The 27,410-nt window shown below is 35.7% G+C and overlaps 1 protein-coding gene across 4 annotated transcripts in view; it reads left to right on the forward strand.

Annotated features, from left to right (window-relative positions):
- The window catches only part of Vps13 (vacuolar protein sorting 13C), a 1,645,987-nt gene that overhangs the window by 141,070 nt on the left and 1,477,507 nt on the right, over window positions 1-27,410 (forward strand). For all 4 annotated transcript variants that reach the window (XM_090373229.1, XM_090373247.1, XM_090373239.1 and 1 more), the window contains exons 7-8: window positions 4,384-4,441; window positions 14,318-14,454. In XM_090373229.1, the coding sequence (XP_090229355.1) occupies window positions 4,384-4,441; window positions 14,318-14,454 (195 nt within the window). The remainder of the gene's footprint in view (window positions 1-4,383; window positions 4,442-14,317; window positions 14,455-27,410) is intronic.

Consider the following 27,410-nt stretch of genomic DNA (forward strand, 5'->3'; position numbering starts at 1 on the left):
GAAATCTTCAATCATATAAAAAAACAAATTTTCAGAAACTTCTCTACATTCCTATTTACGTATTACAATGATGAAAGGAGAGTGACCAACAAAAAGTGCAAGTGGTGGTAGTGCCAGGAAACTAAAACAAAATTGATTTAGAAATGAAGATGAAAATGATTAAGAAGTACGAAACAGTACAAAGTTTGTCATCTATTTCAAGGGAATTAGGTCTCGCTGCTTCAACAGTGAATACTATTTTAAACGATAGTGTGTGTGTGTGTATAAAAGAACACGTCAAAGGATCAACACACTTAAGATTAACAGTGATCACAAAACAGCATTCAGGTGCTATATCGACGATGGAACAGCTGGAACAGAATAATATGGATGGAAAATCAGGTTCAGAAGCGAGTGCCCCTGAGTCTAATGACCATTCAAGCAAAAGCAACAAGTATTTATAAAGATATTAAGGATAAGTACAATGAACCCCAACCCAGGTTTATTGGGGTACAATGAACCCCAATGGGTGGTTTAATAGTTTCAAGCATCACATTGGTTTCCACAACATTAAAGTATGTGGGTAAATTCACCAGTGCCGATTCTGCAGCTGCAGAGAAATTTTGTGATTTGTTGGAAAAAATTATTGATGAAGTCAGCTATTCAATGTAGAAAATTTTTAACGTTGACGAGACTGCTCCATATTGGAAAAAAATGTTGGATTGAACATGCATTGCCAAAGAGGAAAAGACAGTGCCAGGTTTCACGGCTTCAAAAGATAGGGCAAAGCTCTTGCTTGGGACTAATGCAGTGGGAGATTAAAGATTAATACCTCTGCTTGTGTACCATTCTGGAACTCCTCGTGCATTTAAGGGCATCAATAAAGCATAATATAGCATAACAAAAGAAAAGGGGGTGGGCACCAAAACCAACCATACACCTGAGCCCCTGGATAACATTGCATAGTCCTAATTGTATGTTCTTTTGAAGTAGTTGCTTCTCCTCACATACTAGAAGGAAAGAGCAGAATTTTCTGTTATATAATTTTAAACTAAATAATTGGTCAGTTTCCTTATGGCTTCACCCTGTGGCTAAATTTCCTTTCCCTGAAATCAAAGGGAAAACCATCTCCAACTCTGTGTAGCAATAAAAAAGACAAACCAAACGAACAATGCATCCATTTTCCAGTGTGGTTGTCATTATTTCTAAAATTTTTTTTTTTATGAAAACCCCAAACACGAGAGGTATTAGAACCTATAGTACTTAGTACCGTGCATGGGTTGGAGGTTGAGAAGATATTTGTTGACTTTAGACTTCAACTTCTGTAGACTGTAATTTTCAGGAAACATATATGTAGAAAGGCTGTGTGAAAAAACGGCAGTTGAATGAATAAATGAAGTTGAAGAGTTGGTTCTGTGAGTTTGAAGTTAGAGAGTAAATGGATGTTGGCTGGTGGCAGCATGTTTGGACTGTTTTGAAAGAGAGCAGGAATTATAGAAGCCAATTCTTTTGAATTGGCTTCTATATTTTCTACAGATACTTCCAGTGCCCATGGAAATATCTGTAGAAAAGACATGCATCAGAAACAGTACATCTGTGAGACAGAGAGTGGAGAAACTGTTAGAGATGAGTCATTAATTAACCTAACTGTCCTCTTCTGAATGGAATCTAGAAGCCTAAGAGAGGTTTTGGGTGCACTGCCCCAGATGTGGGAACAATATTCCATGGTAGGGCGGATTTGTGATTTGTACAGAGTGAACATCTGTTTGGAAGAAAAGTAAAGGTGAGAGCAAAAGAGAAAACCAAGTTTTTTAGAAGCAGAGACAGCAATATTTGTAATGTGCTTGTGCCAAGAGAGATTAGAAGTCAGGGTGATCCCCAAAAGAGATATATATCATCTTGCCTAGAAATCGGAGTGTCACCAAAGATAAGCATAGGAACAGAAGAATCCTTTTTTTGCGAGATATAAGACAGGACTGAGTTTTAGAAGGATTGAAATTAACTAAGTTGTCTTTGCCCCACTGGAGAATTACCTGGAGATCGACATTTAAGGAATTGGTGGCAGATATTCGAGAACTTGAAGCTGATTGAAGGGCAAGGTTTCTCAAACTCAAAAGTGAAATGCAATGTGCTACCATCAGCAAAACTATGGATAGGATTTCCACTCAATGGAAGGAGGTCATTAATATACAAGAGGAAAAGAGTGGGGGAAAGAACTGAACCTTGGGGGACACCGGCATTAGTAGAGAAGTTAAAAGACAGAGTCATCACCCACAGTGAGTGGTCAAAGAGAAAACTGGATAGCCAATTACAAAAAACAGTTGGCAAACCATAAGATGGAAGCTTGTTTAGAAGACCTTTATGCCAAACACGATCGAAAGCCTTTGAGATGTCAAGAGCAACTGCTTGTGTTTCACCGAACTTTTCCAATGAATTTGTCCATAAATGGGTAACATAAGCCGGAATATCACCAGTGGATCGACACTGACGGAATCCATACTGGTGATTGTTGATCAGGTGGAAGGTTTCTAAATAGTTTGAGTTGGCAGTTAATTATTGATTTCTTCATTACTTTAGAAAGAGTAGAAGTAATTGCAACGGGACGATAATTGGATAGGAGGGATTTGTCACCCTTTTTAGGAACTGGCTGGATATGAGCAAATTTCCAAGCAGAAGGAAAAACACCTTTGGAATAAGAAAGTGAAAAAAGGTGGCAAAGAACAGGAGTAAGTTCAGGAGCACAGGTTTTGAGAACAAGTACCATCAGGACCTGGAGCTTTCTTAGCATCAAGTTTCGTCAAAATCCTTCTGACATCCTTTTGATGGAAGACCACAGGTGACATTGAATGGATGTGCTGGGAATGGTGTGTGAGGTTTTTTACCAAGATCATTAATACATGAGTTGGAAGGAAAATGGGATGCTAGCAGTTCAGCTTTATCCTTGGCTGAAGTGACACAGAACCATCTGGTTTTGACAGAGGTGGGCAAAAGTTGTGGCCAATAGATTTGGCAAGAGACCAGAATGCTCGGCTACCATTAAAGGCAAGAAGCAAGTTTTCTACTCTTAGCCTGTTCAAAATCTAGTTTGGATTGATTAATAACTGCTTTACAATTGTTGCAAGCTCTGGTGTAGGCAGAAAATGAAACTGAAGAATTGGAAACAAGCCAATTACGATATGCAACATTCTTCTCTTGAACAGCCTTAGCACATTTATTGGAAAACCAAGGTTTAGATAAAGGACGAGATTTTAAGGAGGAATGTGGAGCAAAGGATTCCATTCCTACTAGAATAAATTCACTGACATGATCTGAGCTGAGCAAATGTTGACATCAGAAGTTCTGAAACAGTAATCCGACCAAGGAAAAGAAGAAAAGAAATCTCACAGATCATTCCATTTTGCATTCTTGTAATGTCAAATAACATGGGGTTGGCTGGAAGTGATTTCTGGGAACTTTTGTGGGCTTTCAGGAATTTCATGATTTTTCCAAATGCATGTGGAACACTAGTTTTTTTGTGGAATTTTAAAATTTGTACATAAATCCTCTTAAATACTAATTTATTTTTATTTTTACTTTGTTGCCCAACATTTGATTGAAATTATTGTAAAAATTTAAGTCAGTTTAAAAATAAAAATTCAAATTCTTAAAAAAAAAAATTAAATAAAAAAATTCACCATTACTTCTCTTTTTGATGAAATAATATCATTTACATATATTTATATATCAAATTTATTCAATTTTGTGAATTTCTGGATCTGAATTTCAGAGAATTTTGACTTCTGTAACCCCAAATTGCTTTGGGCAATAATGACTGACAAGTGTGATTTTCTTCTCTGATTTCAAAGCTATTTTCTGTTGCCATCTACAAACTGTGTTTACAGTATTGGAAACAAACAGACAAGATATGGCAGTTTGAAACTGGCCACTTGATTTCATTGTTCCCCCCCCCACCCACAAGCTTTCATGCCCTGAGCATGTCCCTTTGACTCATCCCTTAAGCTAGCCCTGAATCAACTAATTATTAATGCTTTGATAAACTGTATTTTTGGTAGAAAGAAATGGATATTTATTCATTACCATATTTTGAATATTTCCTAATTGTTACTGAGCATTAACAGTCAGGAAGATAACAATATTTTGTTCAAGGATTGCTAGTGAAATCATCTTAATATAATCTTGGTTTCAAGTATATGTGGGAGTTATTCTTTTTAATCCAAAAGTGACAATTATCTTGTGAGCCTTGCATTGTTCTTGGCAGTGCTTATAATATTACAGCATATTCATATATTTTAATACATTTTTGTGTAACTAAGAAGTAGTTACAGATGATAAAAATTGGATTCTGCTTATGCTTGTTGACTTAATTGTTAGTTATTTTTATTTATTAATTATTATTATTTTCAGACTGCGATGACACGCTCTATTGCCACATCACAGTCTACCCCAGCTGATATAGATTATAGTAAGTGTTAATATTTACTCTGTTAATAACATTAATATGAAGCATCTTCATAATGAACGATTAATTAATCTTTATTGTATAATTGCATTCATAGATATATTCTGTATTGATAATTCACCCTGTGATGAATAACTCTGTGGTTTATTGAGCACATTTGAAGTGTGGTATATGCACATAACAGGATTGAATCTGTTGTGTCTGCCTCTATATTGGCTACAGTGAAATTTTAAGTTCTTGTGCTCACATTTGCCATATAAAATAGGAAGAGAAATTTATTTATGATTGATTTATATGTGAATAACTTTGTATTGTGTATGTAAGGAGGTATCTGACATCTCATTTCCTTTGTTTATAAATCACTTCAAAAATTACATTCAGCCCTTGTTTAACATTTGCTTTCCTTGAAATCACATTGTTTTTGCTAATATCAGGGCTAGCCAAATTGGAATTCTCATCTGGGAATTACAGGAATAGTAAATAGCAATGAATTTGAATGCAACAAAACCTCTCCATTAATATTTCTCTGGGATAAGAATTTTATATATTAAATGGTGAACACTAAATGAGTTTGAATATTACTTTCCTCAAATTACTATATACTTCTATACTGAATAAATGCTGCGAATAAATTTTATATGAATAAATGCTGCTTTTAAACGAATAAATGTTAAGTTAAACTGAGAATACATTTTGTATCTACATTCACACATGAGGAGTTATTAAGGGAGGAAAATGCCAGAAGTTTATCATACTGTAAAAGGGTACTTAATGATTTTGTAATAACTGAGAGCAAAGTGGAGGAGAAATTGTTGAAATTAAGCATAAGAAAGGCACCTGGGGTGGATGGGATCTATCGATTTATATTAAAGGAGGCAGCAAATAAACTAAGCAATCTCTTAGCCATAATTATGAGAGCATCCTTGGACTTGGGGTAAGTTCCCACAGATTGGAGATGTGCAAATGTATCCCCAATTCACAAAAGGGAATTTAAGGATGACACGAGTAATTACAGACCGATTAGTTTAATTTCTGTTCCGGGTAAAATAATGGAGTCACTGGTTAATCATCTAGACAAGACTGCAGCAATAATTCAGACACAGCATGGGTTTGTTAAGGGAAAGTCTTGTCTGACAAATTTGATTGGATACTGTGATGTGGTTACAAAGGAACTAGATGCAAAAAAATAATTTTGATATCATATACAGGTAAACCTTGATATATGTGTTTTCGATCAATGCGAGTTTTGGTTAATAGAGTCAGAAACATTATACCATTCTTCTATACGTATATGCCCCGTAAAATTTCGAATAGTGCAGCTGAATTTGGCCGGCAAATAAAAAGTTATGGGTCATGCAAACTTTGTTTGAAGACTGGTTTAAGAGTTATTTTTGTCCAGCAGTTGAAAACTATTGCAAGCAAAATAATCTTACATTTAAAGCCCTCTTAGTTATTGACAATGCCTCTGGCCATCTTACTGCACTGAATGATCTGCGTGAAAATGTAAAAGTAGTATTTTTACCTCTGAATGCTGTCTTTGCTACAGCCAATGGACCAGGGCATAATTTCAACTTTCAAAGCCTATTCCTGGTATTCGTACCTAGTATTAGTAATGGCCGCAGGGTGCAAAAAAGTCAATGGCTTATGCTGCAAAAAAAAAAAAAAAAAAAAAAAAAACCCGAACAGAACAATGATATAAAAAAATAAATAATAATAATTAATAAAAAAAGGAAATTAAATCTATCATCCTATGTGCTTCCCTGACCCGAAGGTACTATCCAGATGACCTTTGAATTTCCCCAAACTGTCAGCCTCTACCACCCATGTAGGCAACTTATTCCAGTAATTTTTAACTCGCTGGCTAAAATAAAACTTCCTGCAGTCCAATCTAAACATTCCCCCCCCCCCCCCCGGTAACTTGAATTTATGTCCCCTAGTTCTAGCATCATTTATAATCTTGAAAATTTTGCCCTCATTCATTTTACTGATGCCTCTGAGAGCCTTAAACACCTCAATCAAATCTCCTCTAAGGTGTCTAGTTTCCAAACTCTGCAACCCACATATTCGAAGTCTTTCTTCATAAGGATGCCCCTTTGCCGATCTCACCAGGCGAGTGACCCGTCTTTGCACCATTTCAAGGAGCTCGATATCTTTCTTTAGGTGCGGTCTCCATACTTGAACACAGTATTCCAAGTGTGGTGTAACAAAAGCCTTATATAATGGGATTATCACGTCCCTATCTCTACTTGCAAAAGTTCGATAGATCATCGATAGGACACCATGGGCCTTCCTTGCAACCTGTTTACAATGCTCAGAGAATTTCATGTCTGACCGTATTGTAACACCCAAGTCCCTTTCCTCCAGTATTGGGTTTGGTTGAACTCCACCAAGAGAATAAGTTATTTTGGGATTACTGTTTCCCAGGTATAATACCTTACACTTTGTTGGATTAAAGCATAGCTGCCATTTTTCTGACCATTCCATAGGGCATGTCATGGGGTTTTGTCAATGATATATAATATATTAGATGTGTAATGCTGTGCTTGCTTTTTCTGGATGCCTTGACATTTTTGTCGCATACAGAAACAGTAGTTGTAAATATAGCTGTGTGGGTCTGACTATACCATATTAACAGCAAAAGGCATAGTTTTAGTTTTCTCAGTTAGCCACATCCTCAGATTTGTAGTACAGGTAATACAGCACATGTGCGGAGCCCAAGTTTTATCCCTGATTGCAACCAAAGTACAAAGCATATGCTCATTTAATAATATTTTCTTTCTCTGAGTTTTTGTTTTTGTTACGAACTCATGTAGCAGAAATTGTCAGGGTGATTGATACTTTGCCTCAGCTGTAACATTTTAATAGCTCAGTGCTAAGCAAAACACAGAAGAAACACAGTATCCAATAGATATGCAGATGAACTGTATGCGTACTCATACTACAACTGTCTTTATGTTACTGAAGGAGAGGGGGTAAGAGGCAGACAGACATGTTTCAATATGTTAACACTCCCCAACATTATTGAAGGTAATACAAAAGATCATTATTATTGAAAGTGATACAACAGATCGTTATGATTACTGAAGGTAATACGGCGCATTATAGCCTTAGTTGCTAATGTGCCAATAAAACCCAACAACCATCCAACTGAAGGTAATACAACAGATCATTATTATTGAAAGTAATACAACAGATCATTATTGCCAGGTGGGAAGGAGCAGCAGTGCATAGCACACGCTTCTTGATTAGACTGGGGTTCGAGCCTGTCACCACCAAATACGGAGGATGCGGGAAGGTCAGGGAATGGCTACCGCATATTCCCGGAGCAATATGGCCTTAGTTGCTAATGCTCCTAAAAACCAAAAACAAAACAAAAAAAAAAACACAGATCGTTATTATTACTGAAGGTAATACAACAGATCATTATTATTACTGAAGGTAATACAACAGATGTGGGAGATTATTATTACTGAAGGTAATACAACAGATCATTACACTAGCCAACACAATTTTTACCTCTAGGAACTTAAATGCTGTTTTTAACCAATCTTTATACATAGATTTCGAAAATCACCATGATAGTTTCACATCATGTCACAGTTATTAATTATAGAGGGAGTTACATTTTACCAAAATATGCCAATTTCGCATAATTTAGCTAGTAATATATGACAATTTTAGCAGTCGATTCTGGCCTCGGTTTTCTTGGGTTAAACATAATCAGACTCTTCTTCCTGTTGTTCTTAGGTTCAAATTCCGATGCAACAATTTACAATTTGAAGAGAGCACACTTAGCATTTTTGGTGAGGATTTTTGTAGGCTGTACGAAGGTTTTCCAAGTATTAACTGATCGTAACATGTTCTCAGGGTTGTAAATCTATCTTCCAAACATAAACAATCCCTTAAGAGTAGGAGGTAGGGCTTGCAATTCCGGGATTCCAAATACCAGGACCCCGGTAATTTTTTTCCAATATTCAAATCCTGGTATTGATACAAAAATACTAGTTTTTCGGTACTAATTTAAAAAATAATTATCCCTGATTTATTCACATAAAGGTTATAAAATCGACAACAATAAATCATTAATACTGCAGAATTTGCAAATGAGGGATTGTTATACACAGTACAAATGCAACGGAAACCTGAAAATGTCATGAAACTGTAAGACAAAATCTTACAAATATATTTCTCTTAGTAAGTATAGTGTGGAAGTAAAGCACTTAAAGAATAACGAAAAGATCATTATGGAAATATTTCCATTAGTGGCAGTAGGCCTGGTAGTGCAATTAAGGAATATGGTGAACAATGGTATGGCAGGTGCGGAAGGGTTAAAATGAAAAGTCTTCTGAACAATAGTTTAATCTCTCTATTACGCCGCTACTTGAAGATGTGACACTTAGTGCATTTTGGGAAAGGGTGTTGGTATGGAGCTGTTAAAAGGTATTGTGAACAGGTGATCTTGAGGTAAAAGATGAAAGCGTTTCGTTGTGTGGGAAAAATATTGTTTTTCTCACCAAAGAAAGAAGCGTGAGTTTAAGAATAACACCGTGATTAGGCCAGGTTTAAATTAGATAGGGGGAGATACGAAAATGGGTGCAATGTTTATGTTATGCTTATGTGCAAATCCCTCTGGGGTTTGCACGTAAGCTTGCGTATAAAAAAGTAGTACGAGGGGCGATTGTAACTTGCAATCAATTCAATAAATAAATAAATGAGAAGGAAATAAATAAGGGGTTTGTGGTTGTTGTTTGGGAGGGTTGCAGACTTCCAGTGGTAGTTCTGGGTTCATTTCGAGTACAGTTCTGGGAGTGTCCAGCTATATAGTGAAGGGTTCCCCCAGGCATGTTCCTGTGCCAGAAGTTAATACGGAAGTTGAATAACAAGCCATTCAGATAGTGCCCTGGCTGTACTACTGCTGTGGTAATTTCCTTCATTATTAACAGAGAACTGTTCTCGAAATCCTGAAATAAGACAGTACTGGAAGAGCTATACAGCAGAGTTCAAGAAGAGAGAGACAGACATCACCACACCACATGGAAGGAACGTGCACAAAGGAATCCCACTGTGAAAGAAAAGGAAGGTAAGTCCTCTGAACTGTGTTGTTTTGGAAATGGTACTTAGATAAAGTGGGAGATTCTTTTAGAGTAAAATTGAAGAAACATGAGAAATAAGGAAATGTTTAGTATTGAGTTGGTTTATTTGTTGAAGTTGTAAAGAAAATTTATGTTGCTAAATTAAGAGAGATTACATGGAATTGTTAGTGTTAAGTTAGTGACTTATGGATTGTTGTTGTGAAGAGAATTGATATTGGCGATTAAGCAAAACATGAGGAAGTGATTAAGATTGAATTAGTTTAGTGTTTGAAGCTGTAGAGAGAGTTGAGATTGTTAATTTAGATAAATTTTATGGAAATGATAGCATATATTAACAGATTAAATGGGAAAAATGAATAGATTGGATGTAAATGAACCCCAGTTATGTATTGTAAGTAGATTTGTATGATAATGACTTTTGTTTTATATTTGTGTCATTGCTCTTGAGAAACTGGGCACCTCCGTAGCCAGGTGGGCAGGAGCAGCAGTGCGTAGCACACGCTTGTTGATTAGACCGAGGTTCGAGCCCGTGACCACCAAATACGGAGGATGTGGAAAGGTCAGGGAATGGCTACCGCATATCCCCGGAGCAATATGGCCTTAGTTGCTAATGCTCCTAAAAAAAAACCAAATAACAATAATAACAATTGAGAAACTGATAGCTCACATATAATATATATATATATATTATATGTGAGCATATATATGTGTATTATATATGTATATATAATATGTATGTGTGTGTATGTAACACACATATATATGTGTGTTATATATGTGTATTATATATGTATTATATATGAAAAAAAAAAAAAAAAAAAATATATATATATATATATTTTTTTTTTTTTTTCTGTTCGCCTTGGTTAGCGATAGCTCCCACTGTTATTTTTGCTTAGACTACCGTGACTGCATTTACTATCAACTACGCACATATGCCTAACAATAATTATAGCTCTTTCTATAATTTTAATTTAAATTTTGGCTATCCGTTGGGCTAACAGTCATCTTGCCAGCTTACTGCTAAATTTGGGATTAATTAACAAAATTTTATTCACGTCACTACCTTTTGGCTCTAACTTACTACTATTTTACGTATATTTGGACATAGTTATGCTGGACGATGACTACAGAAATGGATGGCTCGTTAATTATGGTTGATACATTGAAAGGGTTAGCCCCTGAAAAAGTCCCTTTCAAAGTATCTTATTGCCATAATTAACATTTTAATGGTATTTTTATATATGTTTATAATTTATTGCTTATGTCATGGCATATATTGATTTTTTCCAGGTCACGTTGGGTACCCGCCATGGTTTATGGTTTACCTGATAAGCTAGTATATCATATTTTACCTTTAAAAACTCTTACCACTATTAACTTAACTCATATTCATATTTATACAGACCGATGTAATGTTTAATCGTCCTAGATGGCATTAATTGGTTATGTGACTATTTAATATTTATTATAATATTTATATTTATTATAACATTTACTATTTGCTTTTTCATACTTGGATATATATATATATATATAGTTGTGTGTGTGTGGGGGGGGTGAGGAATATCCCCCAGCTCCTGGAAGTTCTCAATTTTTAACGCAGTCAGGCAGCTTGTGGGCTTAATGCTTGAGGTAACAGATCACAATCTGTACGAAAATCATAACAATAGCTACTGATGGCGATACTAAGGTACAGGGAAATATAAATAAATAAATAAATATCCCTCCCCCCACAACTTAGATTTGGTTTCCTCACCAAGCTTGACTGTCAGTCCCTTTCTTTCGTTAATACGGATATAGTGCCATAAAAAGTCAAAAAGGAAATATTTTTTTATTTTTGATAAGAAGGAAATAAGGTTTTTTGAAGATGAGGGAATAAGGGGAGGGGGGTTAAACTGCAACTCGTCTGTGACTATCTCAATACAAAGCACCAACCAACTCAGAATCCAAAAGGAAGTTTTCTGCTGCTAATTAATTATGTACCAAAATTAGATCCAGTTTAACACTATTGAGTTTCTTAAGAGCTCACTTTATTTGAACAGGTAGTGTGGATGCTTATTTTTTTTTGGTTTTTAGAATAACTATATGTTTAATAATTTTCTAGAATATTTATTATTGTAATAAAAGTTTGATTTAAAACGTGAGTTCAAGTAATTACTTGTTTTTTACTTACTTTATTGCACCTAATAGTCATCAAAATTTATTGTGAAAAATGTTGTGTTTTTTTTTTTTTTTTTTTGGAATACCGGTATCCTGGTTTCATAAATTAAAAGTACCAAAATACTGGTTTTAAGATTTTGACTGGTATTGTGAGCCCTAGTAGGAGGGTGTAGCAGTAAAATAATTTCAGGCTCTACCTGCTGATTCACAAATATTTTTCCTTTCAGTGTTTTGACTAGAACTAGTAAGTTGCCACATCTATGGACTGTGTAGTGATAAAAATTGAATTTGTGTTGTTTTTATATTGTAGTGTTCAAAGCTGAATTTACGTTTTCAGAAATACATTTAGTGCTACAATGAATAATCAGACACATAGGAAGTGTATCAATCATCCAGACAATTTTTGTTATGTTTGTAGATGGTTTACCCCAAAGATTCAAAGGAAAAATATCTTTGACATTACAAAACTTTGGTATTCTTTTTATTTCAGATGTAAAATTGGTGATCAAGACAAACCTTGGGTGCCTCACAAGTGCTGTATTACCTGTACGACAAACCTTAGGAAGTAGTTATATGGCAAACTCAAAGCGTTACCTTTTGCAGTCCCTATGGTTTGGTGAGAACCATCTAATTACATTAATGTTTTCTACTTCTGTATGACAAATATATCTGGTATGTCTAAAAAAAAGCAAACACTATAATATATCCAAATATACCTTCTGCAATTTGGCCCGTCATGGTTGGCACATTATAGCCTAGGTTGCTGTTGTGCCAGTAAACCCAAAACCAAAGCAGTTCAGCCTGTTCCACACAGTGATGATTTGCTAGTACCGGTGCCCTCCCCCCCCACAAAACTTGGGATAAAAGTAGTGGAGAAGATAATAGTGATAGAGTTAAAGTTGATTCTCTGGAAGCCTCCACTTCACAAGATGTTGACTATCAGGTAGTGAGCTACATTTAATCAAACAGGATGAGTTGAATGATTTGGTTCAAGACTTAAATTTGCCTAAAGAACAAGTTGAACTGTTAGGTTCTAGGTAACGGCAGTGGAATATATTCACAGCAAGAAAAGAGATTTCAGTGTTTTGAAAAAAACATGAAAAGTTTTCGAAATATCTTGCTATGGAGGACAGTGTTTTTGCAAAGACATTATTGGATTTCTGAAAGAACTAGGTGTTGTGCATAAGTCAAATGAATGGCATTTATTTATAATGCCTCAAAATTAAGTTTAAAAGTAGTTTTGCTTCATAATGGCAACAAATTTCCATCAGTTCCTGTGTTTCATTCAGTTGGTCTTAAAGAAAGTCATGAAAGCATGTCTAAGGTTCTATATGCTATAAAATACCAGGATTATAGTTGGAACATATGCAGTGATCTTAAGGTTATTGGTTTGCAGGGGCGTTTCACAAAATAGTATAGTTTTTTGTGTTTTGGGACAGCTTGTGTGACAGAAGAACATTGTTGTGCAACATTGGGACAGGCGGGACGAGTTCATACCAGGAGAGTGTAATGTAAAATATATTCCTTTAGTGCAATCAAACAAGATTCTTCTTCTACCCCTGCACATCAAATTTGGATTGATGGAAAATTTTGTAAAGGGACTAGATAAAACAAAGTAACAGATTTGCATACTTGAGAAGTGTGTTTCTTAATATAACATATGCTAAACTTAAGGAAGGAATTTTTGTAGCACCCCGAATTAGGAAATTCCTGAAAGACGATGCGTTTGAAACCCAGTTAAAGGTGGTTGAATTGGCAGCTTGGTGATCATTTAAGACGGTTATACGTGGTTTTTTTTGGTATTAGGAAAGAAGAAAACTATGGAATGTTAGTGTATAATTTACTCAAGTGCTACAAAAACATGGGCTGTTAATTGTCATTGAAAATTCATTTTCTTCATTCCCATCTCGAATTTTTCCCCAGAAATCTGGGAGATGTGAGTGATAAATAAGGGAAGCAGTTTCACCAAGATATTTCCACGATGGAAAAACAGTACCAAGGTCGCTTGGATTGTGTAATGATGGGGGATTACTACTGGTTCCTTATGAGGGAGAGTAAACAGGAATACAAGAGAAAATCCCTTAGCAGCAAACATTTTTTAGGACAATTACAGGTATGCTGATTATATATTATTGAAATTAACTATTTCGCTATGATTTATGATATTTTTTCTGAAGTTAAATGAGTTATAGAGAACGTATAATATATTTTTACACTTTTATTACAAACTTGAATTATATATATATATCCCTTTATTTTAACATTAAACGTTGGTACATCTTTTGATGTAGACATGATAGAGACTTTTTATGATGATTTTCGGAATCAATGTGTTTATTTCCTCCAGGATCACATATTTTCATTGCGGAGGTATGACAAAAAATGTAGAAACTGTGAGATGATGTTAAATTTTTAGAATTATTTTTGAAATGTACACATCAAAATTGATTGCAAACAGCTGATCTATTAGTGGAGATAAAAATCACGTTGACTTGTGTAAATATTAACAAATATGAAAGTCAGTCTATGTGATTTTAGTTATTTTGTACATTACAATGGGTAAAAATTATTGTAGTATATAGCCTTTTGTTCTCACTCTCTCCATCCCTTTTCTTTCACTAAGTGTTGGGACCTATCATGTTTACTGCTCAACTTCGTCTGAATTCCAAACCTGAGTTAGATGGATCAGGATTTAAGATACCAAAAGTATGGTTGAATGTGATAATGCAAGAAATTGCTGTTGGTTTGTCCAGAAGTCAGGTATGACCTTAAATTATATTTTTTTAATCTTATAGGTGCTGAAGATATTATGAAACTTCTGAAGAGTAAACAGTTTTAATTGTGTTAATGTTATTACTGTTGTATAGATTTACTTTTATCATATATGTTATTTATTATTGTTACAGAAATGAAAATTTACCTTTAATTTAGTATTAAAATATGTCTATAGTCATTGTGAAGCATACACACACGATAAAGCATTTACAGCAGCTCATGTAGATAACAATTCTGCATTCATGTTAAAAATGTGAGCATAACTGTAAGAAGTACCTTTGTGAAGTAAAAGTAAACAGAGAAAAAAAAAGTGAAAATTGGGATAAAAAAAGTGGAAAGTTAGCTCAGTTTAAAACTTTTAGATTTTGATAAAACATATGTTCAGGATTACCAATTTTACTGAAAAAAGTTGAATTCTGCCAGTGGAAAATTGGTAACAAATTCTCTAGTCTTTTTTTGTTTCTGAATGATGATATTTTAATTAGGAAAATTTTTGTAAAAAAAAGTTTGTGGATGCAGTATTGCAAGACACAAATAATCATTCAGCAATCAGCACAATTCACAACAATTTTACAAGCTTCAGCGTAAAGAGAATGAATTAGTAAGCTAAAGTGAGGATAAAAATTCAAGAATGTTATGTAAGATACAAAATGGCAGAACACTCTTTTTAAGTTTTTGGAATTTTATAATTCTAAAGTTTATTAATAAAAAGGAGAACTGTTATATCATCATACCTAATGTTTTAGTCAATAGTAATTGCCAGTATTATAATTGTTAAGTATTGTGACTGCCTGAATTGTTCTCAGATTTTGTCTCATTCTTTCTAATGCTTTGTTAAAGCAGCACTGTGGCAGTCCAAACTAAATGTAGGGGTGGGTTGTTCAAATTACTAAAATGTTTGGATTAGCAAGATTACATGAAAACAAATTTTGTCTATATAAATTATCCAATTGCTTACATATGAGGTGTGGCGTAAAGTTCCTGGACTGGTGCTGTTGTGGTCATGTTTGATGAGTTTGAAAATAAACAGAAACGGTATGCTGTATTTCAAACTTTTAACAACCAGTTTTGTTAGTATCATTAAAGATCTGTGTCACAATTTTGCAATGGAGCAACGAATGAATATCAAATTTTGCTTTATTCTGGGAAAATCTGCAATAGAAACATGAAATATTAAAAACTGTTTATGGTGATGAAATGGTAAGTCATACCAGTGTTTTTGTTATTTGGTTTTTAGGAGCATTAGCAACTAAGGCCATATTGCTCCGGGGATATGCGGTGGTCATTCCCTGACCTTTCCGCATCCTCCGTATTTGGTGGGTACGGGCTCAAACCCCGGTCTAATCAAGAAGCATGTGCTACACACTGCTGCTCCTGCCCACCTGGCTACGGAGGCACCAGTGTGCTTGAATGGTATAAGTGGTTCAAAGATGGATGTGAGGATGTTCTCAATGATCCAAGAAATGGGCATCTGTCAACCGCTTGAAATGAGAACAGAGTTGCAAAACTTCAGGAAATTTTGGCAAGAGATCATTGTTTAGAAAAACCTCAGAATGATGGTCAATGAACTGGATATAAATAAAAATTCTGCATGAAGGCCAATGAGCTGGATAGAGAAAAGGAAATTAAGTGCAGAATTTCTTCCACACAACCTCATGAATGAGCAGAAGCAACGAAGAGCGTCATCATATGAAGTCTTCATCCAGATTTGTCGAGTAAATCCTTATTTCCTTGACTATATTGTCACTGGAGATGAAAGTTGGGTGGTTTGGTGTTTCGGTATGACCCAGAGACCAGGTGTCAGAGCATGGTAGCCTTCAAAATCGTCACCAAGGCCCAAAAAAGTTTTGTTTACAGGATCAGGACATATTTCATGTGTTTTTGACAAACAGGCTGTGTTTCACAAGGAATTTGTACCTGAATGGGAGAGTTAGTGCTACATTGTGTTGTATTAGTGCTTCTAAGTATGTATGTATGTATTGGCACTTCAAAGACTATTGAAGTGCATTTTCTAGGTGAGGCTGCAATTTCAAGAGAAAGGCGGTTGGTTTTGTTTTTTTTTTGCATGAACGTGTCCCTATTCATATTGCACTTGTTATGAAGACATTTCTAATGAAACATGGTATCATACAGATCAACCATCTAGCACCCAATCTAAAACTCAATCAAACTCCCAATCTAGCACCAGCAGACTTCTTTCTCTTTTCCAAGGTGAAACTACCCTCAAAGGCAAGAGATTTCAGGATGTCGAGGATATAAAGAAAAATGTAACCACTGAACTGAATGTTATCTCTTTGAATGCTTTTGCTGACTCTTTTCAGAAACTTTTAGAATGGTGTAATAAGTGCATTCAATCAGGTGGTAATTACTTTGAAAAAAAATAAAACCACTTTCTAGCTCCTCCACTATGTTCTTTTTATTGCACCACTCCGGGGACTTTATTACCATATCTTGTATTAATTATTCAGAATATATTACACAATATAGTGATCACTTTTTAACAAAGAAATCACAGATTTTGTCTGGTTATTGTGAGCTTAGGCTGTTTTTTAAAGTATATTCTTGGAGTTGACATAAAGGCAGGATTGGGTAAGCTTATATATCATTTTACCTGTGTTAAAGCATGAAACATCATCTTTGGGATTTACATAATTAATTTAGATGGCTCCTTCTTCCTCCTCATTTTTATTTTCTTCATAATATAATTTTGCTGTCAGTTTCATTTTCAAAATCATTTTCATTTTTATCATTAATCGCAAATTTAAATTCTTCCTGACTTATTGAAATAAACAAACCACCTTGGTTCGTTTGGTTTATCAGGTTGTTAACTGATATTAGCTCTTTGCTGTTCTCAGCTTCATTGTGCCCAGTTTCTAAATCTTTTAGAACATTTTTTGATTTTGGCAATTATTTTTTCCATAAGGTCTCAATAAGTTTTTTTTTTTTTTTTTTTTTAATATAGGATCCTAGATTTCAGAGAAACCACACCACCTCTTTTAAAGTTATCTTTTTTAACATAATTTTGATATCTTCTGTTAGTGCTACTACATGAACAAAAGAAGATGTTTAATACTGCCATTTGATTGCCTCAATCACATTTTTGTCCTTTGGCTGCATTACAGGTATGTAATGTAAAAAAAAAGGTCTTGTTGCAATGGAAAAAAAATTGTAGCTGTGCCAAACACACATAGCAGAAGTTTAGTGAAACCTCTTTTGAAATGTTTATTATCACATGCTGTAATTTCTTCTGCTGTTGATGAAATAGCTTAGATCTCTCCTTTGTACTCAATGGAGGTGGTTTCAGTGGTCGTATTGCACGTATACATGATCTATACCCTTTACAGTGGTTGCTATTAGTGTTCGGCATGTTGAATTATAAAAACCTTTTCTGTCAAAATTTTTTACGAAATATGGTAGAGAATGATGAAATAAATACGTTGGTTTTTAAATTTTTACAATTGGATTGCTAGAAGCTGAGATTTGGTGATTTAAAACATAAATGAGACTCGCATGTGATTTACACTGTGGCTTCACTGTAGGGGTACTGACTGCACCATGCATCGTTGCTACATATGGCATCATTTCGTGTTGCATTTTCACGGCGATTATTGTCAATCCATGGGTGCAAGTTACTCCCATATGAGAATTGTCTGGGCCATGCCGTGCCTAAAGAACTTTCACTTTAATAGAGTTAATATTACTTCTCATGATCTGTGATGACTGTATCTCTGTTTTCTCTAACAAAGATATAATCGAATATCAGTTTCAAACATTTTTATACTCTACCCTAGTAAACGTGTAGGTTTATCGTTTTGATAAAATATTTAGGCGACCATCAGGTTGTGCGTTTGACATACTTCACTCTTTCAGTCGTTACTATAAATGGTGATGCAGTCATTAATTGACATTTTCACTGGATCTAAATGTTTCTTAATTATTCCGCTCTCCATTTGGCAATTTAAATCTGCCTTAGATTAATTTAACAGCCGGTATTAATAAATGATATTGACTGCTTCATTCAATTTTCCAGAGAAATTCCATTAGTATCATAATTTATGATACAGGTGACCCCCGCTTAACGCTGATAATTCGTTCCGGAAAAACAGAGCGCTAAGTGAATCCGCGCTAAGCGAGCACCACATTCCCATAAGATAACATATGTATTTGTGAGTTGCGGTCGGTGCCATAGAATATTTCCTAATCAATAATAAACGGTAGTGAAAAGATGCACAAATGTCGGTCAAAATATTTAATATTCAAATATTTGTACATATAAAATATTCTGCATTACATACGTATATAATTATGTAGTAACTACTTACGTATCAAAATTAAACTTAAAATTCCAATTAAAATCATGAATTTAATTGATCTAAATTGTCTAAATTGATTTAATTTAACTGATGAATTTAATCCTGAAAAATGTGTCGATTTTGGGTTGAACTTTGGCCCTCTTCCAGATAAACTAAAAGGGGTATTAATTTTAAATCCCCCCCAGCATTACCACCCAACAATAAAGTCAACTGATCCTTCGCCGCTTTGAAACCTGGCATGTTTTTTTCTTCTTTCAATATGAAACTTTTTTAGGCATTAGTTTCCACAAAAGTCCTGCTTCATCTATGTTGAAAACTCGTTGAGAAGTATAGCACATAATACCCCTCTTCAATAATTTTAACAAGTTCTTTTTTGAAACTTTCGGCTTCTTGATCTGCACTTGCGGCTTCTCCCTGGATTTTAAATCTATTCAACCAGCCCTTACTAGTTTTAAATGGTTCCAATTTTTTTTTTAAGTGAGTTTTCTTCAGATCATCATATAAGCTAATTTTTCTCTTTTTTTTTTATTATTATTTTTTTATAATATTTAACTTAACTGAATTCTGCATTGGATATTATCTTCAATAAAATTAGTTAGTGTTTCCGTTTCAATCCTAATAGCCGGCCTAGCCTTAGTTGCGTGCAGTGGAACAGCTATCTTTCCCACTGCTAAAATTAATTCTTTATTTTTTTATAATTGATCTTACAGTTAAACTTTCAAAGTCCTAAATTATGGCACACATTTGCTTGCCTTTGACCGGAATTGATTCACTTCAAAACGTCTAATTTAATTTTCAAATTCAGTCTTTTTCTTACATTTATAGTCTTCGTACTGCGCCACACGTTGCTTTTTCATTCTTATCGGCCATTATTAACTCTTCACAAATGTAACTGCGTTGGTTGCATTATGGCAATTACGATACAATGTTCAAGTAAACTGTCCATTACGCACGATGTCTAATGCTGTATTGAGTGATGACTAGACTTCGAATAAATGCATATAACACAACTTGGTGATGGTCTCTTCTCCAATGGAGGTTTTTTCTTGGGTAATTCTCAACCTCATGTTGTTTGCCCTTACAAAAATGCGAAATGGGATGATCTGTAAGATTTCTTATCTATTCTTTGGTTAGATGACCATTAGCATTAATAGGCATATGATGTAAGAAAGCAAGCATATACAACATCAGTCAAAAAAAAAAAACTTCCTATTTCAGCCATCCATTTCCTCCAATAGTTTGTGTAGTTCTTCATTTAATTTACTTAAACTATCAACTTCCATAGCAAATGGAAGTTTGTTCCAGCAATTAACCACTCTGGCTAAAGGCAAACTTTTGCACATCTATTCTGCAACAGTCCTTCCTCAATTTGAATATATATTGTCCCCCCCCCCCATCAGGCTACTGTAGTCTGAGTAAGAGAAAGAATTCCATACGCATTGAGCTTGCTCAATATATTCCAAGAATTAAACACCTTTACCAATCTCATTGCCCTTCTGTACTTGTTCCAGCAGCTCTACCTCCTTCTTAAAATGAAGCCTCCAGACCTGTATGCAGTACTCAGATGTGACCTGATCATTGTCTTATACAATGGGATAATCATGCCCTTGTCCTTGCTAGCAAAATTCCTGAATATCATTGACAAAATCTCATGAGTTTCCCTGGCAGTCTGGCTGTGCTGCTCGGAGAACTTCATATGACTGCACAATTACCCACAAGTCTTTTTCACTTTCAACTATGCTGAGTGTAGTACTACACAAATGGTACATTAATTTGGCATTACTGCTACCCATATACAGTACCTTGCATTTGTCAATGTGAAACATCAATTTCCATTTCTTAGCTCATCTTCCTAACTTTTCTAGATCCTGTTGTAGTGGCATACTATCATTACGGTCATCTGCAAACTTAAACATTAAGCCTGATATTCATCACTATCATTAATAAATATTGAAATCAACAATGGGCTAAGCACTGAACCCTGGAGAACTCCACTAATAATATTACTCTGTGACGAGCAGTGTCCATTGATAACCACTCTGTCTTCTCCCGCTCAACCATTTCTTTATACATTGCAGTAACTTGCCATTAATACCAAATTGCTCCAGTTTGTACAGCAGTCTTTTGTGTGTGATAGTATGAAAAGCCTTCCTGAAATCGAAGTATATGGTATCAAAATTATATTTTGCATCCAGTTCCTTTGTTACGGCATCATAGTATCAGTTGGTTACACAACTGCCCCTTAATAAGTTCATGCTGTGGTCGCTGTATAATTGCATTCTTCTGTAGATGGTCCTGCATTACTTCTTTGACTAGTGACTCCATTATTTTCCCTAGAACAGATGTTAAGCTAACAGGTCTTTTAATTACTCATGTCACTGTTTGATCCCACTTAGTGGTTTGGGGATAGATTTGCATACCTCCAGTCTGAGGGACCTCCCCCGAATTGAACAATGCTCTCATAATTATGACTAAGGGTTGTTTATCTCCTTTGCTGCCTCCCTTAATATAATTGGATCCCATCCAACCCAAGCACCTTTTTTATGTTTAGCTTCAGTTTCTTTTCCACTTTCCTTTCAATTATCAGAAAAAATGATTAAGCTCTCCATTAGAGTTTGATACATTTCTGGCATCTCCTTCCCTGAAGAATGTAAGTGCAAAATGCCTATTTTGTTTGTCAGCAACCTGGCCAGAGTCACCAATTATTAAACCATTGACATCAAGTGTCCTAGTGTGATTAATCTCCTTCCTTCTACTGTTAATGTATGAATAGAAGTCTTTGCGTTTGTTCTTTGCATTCTCTGCAAAAAACCTCTCGTAATGTGCCTTAGTGTATGCCTAAATGCCTAACCTCTTGTGACTTGGATACAGACTGGTTTATATCTTCCATAGGCTTCTGTATTCATGTTCACATTCATATCTGTATTCCTGTGCTCATTAGGCTATAACACACACCTACTCTCAATTTTGCTTTCCCTCTGTTTGTCGCACCAAACTGACTGATCATTGCACTGCCCACCCATATCAACTGGATGTACTGCCTGAAGTTATAGAAAGGAAGGAGAGACATGTTGGGAGTGGGAAAGGGATTATGCTCTTATTTAAGAAGTGCACAAAATCAAAGGCAGTGTATCCAGTTGACATGGGTGGCCTGTACAATGTTGAGTTATTTTGATGTGACATAAACACTGGGAAAACAAAAATTAGAGTAGTAGTATGTTATTTATTTTTTGATACCGCAAGCACAAGAGGTATTAGAACCTTTAGTATGTAGTACCATGCATGGGCAAAGGTGACAAGATGAAAGAAGATACTTGTTGATATTGGACTTGAATTTCTGTAGATGTAATTTTCAGGAGATAAGTATAACCCCAGGGGCTCACATCTGGTGAGTTTGTGCTTGGCACACTCAGGGTCCTGTGCTGGATATCATCATTCTTCTTTCTTGGTGATTCCCTTCTGCTTTTGACTCTCTCTCTCTCTCTCTCTCTCTCTCTCTCTCTCAGGGTAATTCAGAAATTTTTCTTTTTTTTTTTTTTTTTGGCTGGCACAGAATAAGCCTCAGGCTTTCTTGCACCATATAGCTAATAATAATGATAATGACAGGAAGTTGTTCCAGAAAACGGAAGTAAGTTGAAGGAATGAATGAGTAAGAAGAAGAAATCTTGGTTCTGTGAGTTTGAAGTAGGATAGTAAAAGGATGCTGACTGGTTGTAACATGTTTTCAGATTGGTTTGGAAGAGAGAGCAGGAATTATAGAACCCAATTTAGAAGAACAGTGTCCATGGAAGTATCTATAGAAAAGGCATGCAGCAGAAACAAACATTTGTGAGACAGAGTGGAATAACTTTGTTAGAGACAAGTCATTATTTAACCTTATTGCCCTCTTTTGAAGGGAATCTCGAAGCCCAAGGGAGATTTTGGAGTTAGCACTCCCAGATGTGGGAACAATATTCCAGTAGGGAAGACTGAAAACAGTTTTTTAGATGTGGAGGAAGAAATATTTTTAAGTGCATATGCCAACAGAGATGAGAATTCAGGTAATCCTGAACAGAGATATCTAATCTTGTCTAGAAATCAGAATGTCACTGAACATAAGCATAGGAGCAGAAGAATCCTTTTTTTGTGAGATATAAGTCAGGACTAAGCTTTAGAAGGATTGAAATCAGCTAAGTTATCTTTACCCCACTGTAAAATTATCTGGAGATGTGCATTTAAGGAACTGGTGGTGGATATTTGAGAAGCTGAAGCTGTTTGTGCAGAGCAAGGTGTCTCAAACTTGAAGGTGAATTGCAGTGTGCTGTCATCAGTAAAACTAGGGATTGGATTTCCACCTAATGTAAGAAGTTCATTATTATATACAGGGTGTCCCATAATAAATTGCACTTTTGAAAAAATCATAATAAAAAAATATGAATTTTATAAAACAATTTATTTATGAAAGATATTCTACGCTTAATGGAAAATTATTTTCTAAAAATCAGATCATCGGTACGATGTCTTTCACAGCGATGACCCTCTTCAAACTTAACCCTCAAATTTTCAAAGACACACAGACATGTTGCCAGCGGAATTCTTGTAATTTTGTGGTGGATATTTTTTTAATTGCTCCCTTGTCATTGGATTATTGAAATAAACATGGCTCTTGGGGTATCCCCACAAAAAAAAAAAATCAAGCGGGAATAAACCAGGACTTCTTGGAGGCCAGTTGATGTCACCTCTACATGAAATGAGTTTTTCTGGAAACAGTTTGTGAACCACTGGTAATGTTGCATTCAATGTGTGACCAGTTGTCCCATCTTGCTGGAACCATCCGTCCTGGAAATTGTATCCTGGAAATTCCTGCAGTTGTGGGGTCAGAAAATCTCTCAGCATTCGAACATAGCATACAGAATTAACTTTTACAGTGTGGCCGTGTGAGTCTTCAGAGAAGTACAGGCCGATTATTCCAGAAGCTGATGTTGCAGCCCAAACAGTAGTAGTAGTAGTAGTGGCACGTCATACAAGAAAGCAAGTGTATGAGCTTATGCAGCATCAGCCAAAAAAAAAAAAAAAAAAAATCACACCATTCCCTCCAAATGCCTGTCCAGTTCCTCCTTATATTTATTTAACCTATCAACTTCCACAATAACAGATGGAAGTTTGTTCCAGCAATTAACCACCCGCTGGCGAAAGGCAAATTTCTGCCCATCTATTCTACCTCTGTCTTTTCTTAATTTGAATTTATGCCCCCTTAGGTTCGTAATCTGAACAAGTGGAAGGATCCCATCAGAATTCAGCATGCTCAACCCATTAAAGGTCTTATACACCGCAATCAGATCACTGTGCAAGTGCCTAGTCTCCAGCCACTGCAATTTGCAGAACTTAAGCCTCTCTTGGTAAGAGGAGCCCTTCATTCCCCTCACCAATCTTGTTGCCCTTCTCAAGCAGATCTACATCCTTCATAAAATGAGGTCTTCAGACTTGTACGCAGTACTCAAGGCGTGACCTGCCTTATACAGAGGGACAATCACCTCATTTTCTCTGCTAGCAAAATTCCTATATATCATTGACAAAACCCCATTACCTGCCCTGGCAGCCTGTGTGCAATGCTCAGAAAACTTCATATCTGAGTGCACAATTACTCCCAGGTCCTTTTCATTTTCTACCACCTTAAGTGTAGTACCATACAGTTGGTACGTTTCTCTGGGGTTACTTCTACCCATATGCAGTACTTTGCATTTGTCAAGGTTAAACTTCAGTTGCCACTTCTTAGCCCATCTGTCCAAATTATCTAGATCCTGTTGCAGTATCACACTGCCATTACTGTCATTAACAACCGTGCCAACCTTTGTATCATCTGCAAATTTCAACAGTAAGCCTGATTACCTTCATCAATATCATTGATAAATATACAAAACAACAGAGGACCTAACACCAAACCCTGTGGGACTCCACTAATAACATTAGTCCACGAAGAGCAGCACCCATTGATTACCACGCTCCGTCTTCTCCCACTTAACCATCCTTTTATCCGTTGTAGCAACTTACCCTTAATACCATTCTGCTCCAATTTGTACAATAGTCTTTCAAGCGCAACAGTGTCAAAAGCTTTCCTGAAATCCAAATATATGATATCAAAATTATTTTTTGCATCCAGTTCCTTTGTAACCACATCATAATATCCTATCAAATTTGTCAGACAAGACTTTCCCTTAACAAACCCATGCTGTGTCTGAATTATTGCTGCAGTCTTGTCTAGATGATCCTGCAATGCATTTTTAACCAGTGACTCCGTTATTTTACCCGGAACAGAAGTTAAACTAACATGGTCTGTAATTTCTCGTGTCACCCTTCGATCCCCCTTCGTGAATTGGGGATACATTTGCACATCTCCAGTCCATGGGAACCTCCCCCGAGTCCAAGGATGCTCTCATAATTATGGCTAAGGGTTTGCATAGTTGCTTTGCCGCCTCCTTTAATATAACTGGATAGATTCCATCCACCCCCAGGTGCTTTTCTTATGTTTAACTTGAACAATTTCTCCTCCACTTTGCTCTCAGTTCTCAATTCATTATGTATTCAGTAGTAAGAAAATGTGAAGTGGACATGTTGTATGGAGTAATGAAATTTTTGGATGTGGCATACACATGACAAGAATATCCCTAGCTGCTTGACATAACATGGCCTTGACAATATCCCACCTGCATATGCACTACTCGGATTCCCTCCGGTCACTATGTGGCAGAGTAGAGGCAGCAAGATTATCCACTAGCTGATCTGGAATCCTTGTAAAGTGTTATCAATAAGTTTGGTCTGGTGCGCTATCTAGCAGCTGGCCTATGAACTCCGTGTTCGAGTTGTACACTCGAATTGTAAGATTGGATCTTGCCACGATGTCTATCATAACCTCAAAGGACATCAATCATATTGAATGATGGAAGAGATGGGGGATTGTTGGAGCTTTGCTCTGGAGACGAAACTTAAGTTTCACCACTTTAAGCCTACAATATGCAAATTGGTGGTATTGCACCAGTTGATGAGAGTCATCTAGTACCTAGTATTGACTGGTAACACAGAGGGGTGACTTTCTTCTGTGTAGGCACCACACCTTAACTCCTGCTTATGTTGGTTTGTACCTAAGTGGTCACCCTCCAGTATACTAGCTGTCGTATTTCAGGACTTGCATATTGCAGTTATACCCAGGGTTTTTAACAGTCCCACCATTGTGAAGATGCAAGCAGAGGATTTTTCTGTCACAGACTAACCTGACTTTGCTGAAATTTGGTCCAGTTGACTTGAGTGTCACCTGAATATCAGTTCCATGAGTGTTTTAGACTTTCACTTAGCAAACCCAGATTGACATAGCTGAGAGAGACTGTGAAGAGTACAACGAACAACTATACCGAGAAATAGTGGGCTATAAATCAGAAGGTTTTATAATGTGGAATTTTAACATTATAAAACATTCTGATTTACATTTCAGGTATTGACTGTAACTCGTGGTTGATTAGTCACTCAAATACCTGCAAGACTTTTGTAGATTTATTAGATGACTGTTTTCTACAGCAGAGTGTTGGATAGGCAACAAGAGAGACATCTTGATCTGATTATCAGCAGTGAATTCTTCATACGTTAACAGTTTATACGTAAAAGAACCATTAGGTATTGGCAATCGGTGTATTGATGTGGGATTTGCTTAAAGATGTAACTACCATCAAGGCTAAAATGAAGGATTTATGCTTTTGTAAAGGAGACTACAGTGGTCTCAGACAGTTTTTAAATTATATACAATGGGAACAATATTACCAACAACAAATTCTAAATGGGAAGTATTCATGGAAATAATTAGAAGCTACTAGGTATTTCATACTAAGAAATGCTGTTTCAGGCTTAGAGCTAAATAGATGTCAGATGATCTAATGAGACACAGAGGAGAGATGAAAAATACACAGGAAGCATATTAAATTATCAGGTGATAAAGAAGTCTGTAATAGATATAAACTAGTCTGCAATAAAGTTACAAAGAGGATTAGGCAAGCCAGTGCAAATTATGAGAAATCTTTGGCAAAGGATGCAAATAAAAGCAGCAAAGAATTCTTTAAGTATGTAAACACTAAAAGGAAGGGGATGAATTACATTTGTCCACTTGATATCGTTGGTATAACTATTGATGATCCTGCTCAAGTTGTGATAAACTGAATAGTTATTTTGCATCTACATTCACATATGAGGAATTCTTTAGGGAAGTGGATGGCTGAAGTTTATCAGATTATACAGATGTGTGTTTTTACAGCCATAATTGAATTCTAACACAATTAAAATAAACTGATTTTCTTGCTTGAGGCTTAATATTAATAAAGCTAGTTCCTGCAAATAACATTATGGCAACCTACCTGCAAATAACATTGAATGGCACAGATTGGAACAAGTTGTATCAGAGGTCAAAACAAGTAAGTTGCTTCTCTTTCTTTATGATCCCATTTTTCTCTCATGTTAGCTATAACAATGCATTACCAGTTTTATTGTCCTGTGTTTAACTGTAGAACAGGTATGTTTATTTGTAATTTTCATTTTGTTCAGGTTTTTCTGAATTTTCATTCAGATTAAATGTATAATATACATAAATTTCTCGAAATTATCAGGAGT

The sequence above is a fragment of the Mastigoproctus giganteus genome, chromosome 1 (genome assembly GCF_048544385.1).
Source record: "Mastigoproctus giganteus isolate SK-2022 chromosome 1, ASM4854438v1, whole genome shotgun sequence".
NCBI classification, from domain to species: Eukaryota; Metazoa; Arthropoda; class Arachnida; order Uropygi; family Thelyphonidae; genus Mastigoproctus; species Mastigoproctus giganteus.